The sequence below is a fragment of the Neoarius graeffei genome, chromosome 1 (assembly GCF_027579695.1).
Source record: "Neoarius graeffei isolate fNeoGra1 chromosome 1, fNeoGra1.pri, whole genome shotgun sequence".
Taxonomy (NCBI): Eukaryota; Metazoa; Chordata; class Actinopteri; order Siluriformes; family Ariidae; genus Neoarius; species Neoarius graeffei.
This window is the reverse complement of record NC_083569.1, coordinates 24,619,420-24,625,500: the sequence shown is the minus strand read 5'-3', so window position 1 is coordinate 24,625,500 and position 6,081 is coordinate 24,619,420. Positions and strand designations below refer to the sequence as shown.

Sequence of the window (6,081 nt, the reverse complement as noted above, 5' to 3'; positions counted from 1 at the left end):
AGTGAGCGATTGCCCAGAAGCAGATTTTATTCTGGGGGAGTGTATTCTGACTCCCATTTGTATGAATACCAGTTGGTAATCTTCAAGAGTTTTGCCACTAAAACAACCCAATCTCCTCACATGGCATGCTTCTCACACTTTTGGGGCATGCCTCAGGAAGCATTTGTTGCTTCATTGTTCAATGAGCCGAGTTGGGTGGAAGGTGGTGAAAAGTGCCTTTTCAGGACAGCAGCTTGCTTTTCACCAGCAGGTTGAAGAATACAAGCAGGTAAGCACCATATTTTCACTTTGTAAAAGCTGTCTCAGCTGACTTTGCACATGAGCGAGAGTTAGAATTTCATAGTGGATGGTGTGAATATGACAACCCTGTTGAAAAATGTGAGTTGGAGATATTGAGGTCAGTCAGCAATTCAAGAAATAAAGCCGAGCAAACTGAAAGGAATCTGTGATAGCTCACCTTCGGAGCTCATCAGAGGAGCATATCAGCAGAAAAGTAATGTGCAGGTAGTTGATTTGGTCATTGTTGCAAAAAGAGCCAAGGTTGTGGGTTTAATCCAAATAGTGGCTGTTTTCACAGATGTGCTGCTTTGAATGTGGCGAAAGAAATTTGATCTTGACTTGGCTAAAAGTGCAGATGGTTCAGATGATTTGCAAGATGACAAGAAAGTTTTTCTCTCTAAAATGCAAGCGACATGGTAGATGCTGTTTTGGAGAATGTGGGCATTGATCCCACTACCTCTTACATGCGCCTACTGTGTCTCACTGTTACCGCTAAAGTAAGCCCAAAGTAAGCCCACAGTGGCCAATCAGGTCCGACATGGGCTTACTTTTGACCAATGAGGTTGCCTCCCATGGGCTTACTTTGGGCCAGGCTTACTTTTGACCAATGAGGTTGCCTCCCATGGGCTTACTTTGGGCCAGTGGGCTTACTTTTGACCAATGAGGTTGCCTCCCATGGGCTTACTTTAGGCCCTGCCCGCTCTTTCTCTTGTCATTCGTGATCGGAACATCACAGCGATTCAACGAGGTAAGTGGACTTGCATTTCTCCTAGGTAAATGTATATGTAACTTTGAGATTTTTGGTGGATGATACGGAGAAATGTAGTCGCTACTGATTCTTGATTTTACATAAAATGCTGAGCGTAAAATTCGTAAAGTTTCGTGATACACGGTGTTGTTCTTCTGCCTGTGGTAATTGACTACCATTAACGTAGGTGGCTGTAAAGGAAATCTCTTACTTATACGAAAAGATATTAAACCCAAACGGTTTAAAATTTGTTGTTGTGCTTCATTTCTGGTGAAAACGGGTTAAATGGTCAAACAAACAGCCTGCCCACCTGAAATCTGGCTTACTTGTATGAGGAAGGGGGAAATTGTCGCATTTGTTTAATCAGACTAAACCGATTAAATGTAAAAGGCAAATTGCGTACTGAAATGTATTTGTATGTACTCAAAATGGTTTATTTGTTTTAAAACCGACCATGGTTTAGCCGATTCAATGAGGAATGTGCAGATGTAAAGACTGTAAACAGTGCTACCGAATGTCGAGTAAACAGAAGAATATGTGACGTTGATGTATGCTCTAGTATATTCCGTCATATTAATGTCTCAAGCGGTTTGAATATCGAAAATAGCAGATTTTATTTTATTCGTGTTAAAAAAGAAACAGTCTTTACAGTCGCCTAATTACGAGATCTTGCGGTCATGAGGAGAAACTCATTAACGACAATGAGAAAATAAGGCTATTGTGAGAAGTTTCGGTAGTCATTATTTTCTATCACCTGTGATGGGCAATTATGTAGATGGGTCGTGTTTTTCCAACATTGGAATGCCGTCTTTTGTCCACTGCCATTAAGCATGGGGGAAGGCAATCAATGTTGTAATCCCACACTTAAATAGAATGCATGCCAGCTGGTGAAATCATTACATGATTTACTACTACCCCATACAGGTCCAGCTATTTTAAGAGTAAGGGTAGACAAGTAATCAGTAGAAATTACATTAAATTAAATTACATGGCGTAATACATTTATTGTAGTATAGTATAGTTGTTTTGAAGATGACTACAGCTAACAGCCTATGTTCACTTTCTTTCAGAAAATGCATGCGTATCCAGTTTTCCGTCGGCAGTCAGCCACATCAGCCCGGCTCCTCATGGCACCCACAAGCGAGGCCAACCGCGTGGAAAACAAAGTGTCTGCAAGGGCCCAACCCAAAGAGGAGGTACTGAAGGAGGCATCCAACTTTGTCAGGAGCAATGGGGGAGATCCATCTGACCAGTTTTTGGTGTTGGCTCACTGTCTGCTACAGTTTGGTAAATACCAGGGTCAGAGATTCATTTGGCTTCTGGAGAACTCGCTTGGCTACGCATTAGCCTTGCTGCATAGCATTTCCAATGAAACAGCACTCCCAAACCCTCTGTCAGAAAATAAGCAACTGTTTCTTCAGTACACATCGCACATTAAAGAGTTGCCTGGAGAAGTGGAGAAATACGCCAAGAAGAAAGAGCTTCAGGCTCAAGCGCAGGCAACAGGAGACACGGGCTGTTTGTTGTTGGAGTTTGGAGACTTTGAGGGCCGCTCTCTGAAAGAGGTGTACGAGGACCAGAGCCACGGGGCCCAGAAACTCGTCAGGTACGTGCTACAGTCAAATGCACGGCCCAACACCAACATGGCCCTTTTCAAGGCATATATTTTGAAAAGACGGTCAGCTGAGGGTACCAGTACCAGGGAGCATCAGCCATCTCCAGCCTCCAGTGCCAGCGCCTCTTCTCCTGCCCCGTCACCTACCACCATCCAAACGGGTCCACGGACGCCTGCCTCTGTAAAAGCTCTGCTGGCACGTGGCAAACACTTGCCTCCCTCACAGCTGGCCAAAAAACTTGTGTCACCTGTGAAACCCTGTAAGTGGTTTTCAGTATTCACCAACTGTTAATATGCATGCATGCAGTATGTTGCGTTAATCATTTTGCCTTACCTTTCCGGTCTTTTTTTTTCAGCTCCAGCACCGCAATTGTCTGGCTCCAGCACTGCACATCGGCGCCCAGAACCCATTCCCCAACAGTTGCGCTTCCTCTGTGGTAAGCAAGCACCATCTTCCATACATTCATGTCTGTGTGTTGTCTCTGTGTACATTTGTCTGTGTGTAACTGTAGGCCTACCTAACAGTTTTACTATTTGTGCTCCAGGCCCTTCTGAGGCCGACGATGAGGAACTTGTGCGTGCCACACAAGAGTGTGAGACACAGCTGCAAACAGCAGCCACCATGCCTCCTCTAGCAGCCACCATGCCTCCTCCAACAGCCGTCATGCCTCCTCCAACAGCCGCCATGCCTCCTCCAGTAGAAGTTGCTCAGCCACCGGTGGATCTCCCCTCTCACTGGAAGGACCATCACTGTTTCACCATCATTGTTTCACTCTTTGGTTGAATTTGTAGCGCTGGCTTTGAAAAGTAAAATAAGTGAACTGGCTCCATGCCTCCTCTACATTATTTCTCACTTGTGATGTGAGCGTAACACTCCTTTTGTAATGTATGTCTGGTTGTAATGGAAATTGTGTTATAACAGGAGGAGCATGGCATATAATTCTGTGACCTGGGGTCCTGACTTTTTTGTGTTCATGTATTTATCCATCAGGAACCAGTGCCAGTGCCTTGCATTTCCAGGCGTATCTTCTGGAAGGACTGATGCGCTGGAACGAGGACAGAATGAAGGACTCTGTTCAAGCACCCACTTCCATGCGCACCTACGGCAGTGTTCTGCAGGAGGCCGTGGATCGGCTCAGCCAAGCCGTTCTGGGAAAACGTTGGGATGAGCAGTACCGCAGTCCTGGAGTCTACACAGGTTAGCACTGATCACTTATTCAAAAAGGACAAAATTACCTCAGGCAGTGTATCATATAGTTACATTTTAATGTATTACTTGAATATGAACAATTTTCTGTTTTTCTGTTTTACTTTTCATAGGTGAATTGTTGGCCATGGAGTACCTGTACAGCCAGACTGGCATATCACTTACTCCAACGCTCCACAACCAAGAGGAGGAGGACCAGCTGGTGGAGGACATTGATGACGAGGACATTGAGGATGAAGGCTTTGAGGAGGAGACAGAGGACATCACAGTTCCTGTGCTGACTGACGATGACCATGACATTGAAAGGAGGCCCTCAACCACAAGGCGTCGGGCACCTTCACCACCACCTCTACCAGAACTGCCGTCCACGTCCACGGGTGGAAGTCAGCGTCCAGTTGCTGCTGCCGCCGTTCCGTCCACGTCGGGTCAAGGACTGCACCCTGCTGCTACTGCTGCTGCCACCACTTCAGGGGCTCAGGTAAGACACTAACAGATATTTCAATTCCAAGTTAATGTTACTACATTTTACATTTACCACTACTAATGAATACTTTTTAATTTTTTTTTATTTAGGGCGTCGTCATTGGACCGGATGGCATTCCTGGGTGGGACAAAGTGCAAGAGCTGGCTGCTTACCTGGTGGACCTGCGAGATGCCGCCTACCTCACTGAGCCACAGGTGACCGAGGTCATCCAGCTGTGGGCGGCACTCCCAGACAGCGACAAGGAGAGGATCGACTACCAGCCACGTCACCAGGAGCGGCTGTCGTCTGGTCGATTCAAGGCACCGAAGCGGTCTGGAGTCACACCGGGTGTGGAGAGCGTCAAGCGCAGCTTGATAGGTCACCCTGGGGGGCCGGCTCAGTGGCCTGGTACCAGCCGCTTGGTAGACGCCATGTGCACACGCTTGTGCACTTTGCACAAGTGCACTACCAGGAAGGCCGGTGTTTCCACTCCCAGGTGGACCAGAATTCTGGATGATTACCACCACATCCGTGACTTGATCATCGCCAGCCCACGGTTGATGGCAGATACAACAATTCAGTTGTTTCAAATCAACCAGCGGACACTTATTCAGTGGTAGGTCTCCCCCTTTTTTATTGATTTCCCTCAAATTTACACAATAATGGTCTCATAATTGTCCCATGAACACAAATGACCCTCCCACAAACTCTCTCATTTCAGGTTTCAACAGCGGCTGAAAGGTCAGGAGATGAGTACACTCACTCAGGGACTGACTCCAGCACCCCAAATTCCCGTCGCCCCTGCCCAGCTTCCGCAGCCGCAGGAAAAACTGATCGTCCCTCCTGCATCATCTGGGCAACGACATGAATTTGTGTTCCCCCCGAATCTGGAGGGCCGGGCTCCTCTGCTACGTCCAGGCCGTCGCCCCAAAGACCGCCAAGACTGTCCAATTGCCCCCACCCCACCACCTGTTTTTCCTCTCCCTGCAACATTAGGCACCAGTGCACTGCCAGTGCCAACTCCCTTCACATTGGTACAGCTCCCAGCAATGACTGTTCCTGCACCACCTGTTCCCTTTCTCCAGCTCCCAGCCACGACTTTGGCTGCCTTAACACCTGGTGCAGCCCCATCTGTACCTGCGCCACCTCTGCCCGCTGGCCCGCCGCCTCCTCCCGCTGGCCCACCACCTCCTATTTCACGGTACACAGAGAGGAACAGGCGTCGGCGAGCCGCTGAAGAGGCCAGTGGTAGTGCGGAGAAAAGAAAATATGTAAGGGGTGCGACATATAACATGTGTAGCCAATGTGGCAAACCCAAGACTAAAGAGTATGGGCATAGTCGCTTTGGGAGCGCGACTTTCTGTTCCCAGGCCTCAGGTGGCAAGTCTGTTGAAGAGTGGTTGGAAGAACAGAGAGCTCAAAAGTAGTTCTTCTATTGTACAATATGTGTATAGTGTGTGTATAAGTTCTGCTGCTATTGCTTGTATATAGTGTGTTTGTGTGTGTGTATATACCACATATATTATGTAGTTTTTACATGTACATAGTTTTCCTGACAACCTTCCCCCTTTACTCATGCACATTTCTCCCTGTAAATTGTACATTGGTTTGTGTGAGTGATTAAATACATGCTTGGTTTTTAAACTTGATGTTTCATCTCTTGTTTTTTACTGTCCAATTTCAGATACATTAAGACCCCGTCCACACGTAGCCGGGTATCTGCTAAATCGAAGATATTTTTCTACGTTTTGGCCTGTCATCCACATGAA

At 47.0% G+C, this 6,081-nt stretch overlaps 1 protein-coding gene across 1 annotated transcript; it reads left to right on the top strand.

Moving 5' to 3' along the window:
• The first annotated feature begins 1,986 nt into the window (after positions 1 to 1,986).
• Positions 1,987 to 5,739, top strand: LOC132884290 (uncharacterized). Its single transcript, XM_060918123.1, has 7 exons — positions 1,987 to 2,902; positions 2,999 to 3,079; positions 3,188 to 3,421; positions 3,634 to 3,840; positions 3,963 to 4,327; positions 4,423 to 4,928; positions 5,034 to 5,739. The coding sequence occupies exons 1-7, from the start codon at positions 2,080 to 2,082 to the stop codon at positions 5,737 to 5,739; spliced, it is 2,922 nt and encodes a 973-aa protein (XP_060774106.1). The 5' UTR covers positions 1,987 to 2,079.
• Positions 5,740 to 6,081: the final 342 nt, after the last annotated feature.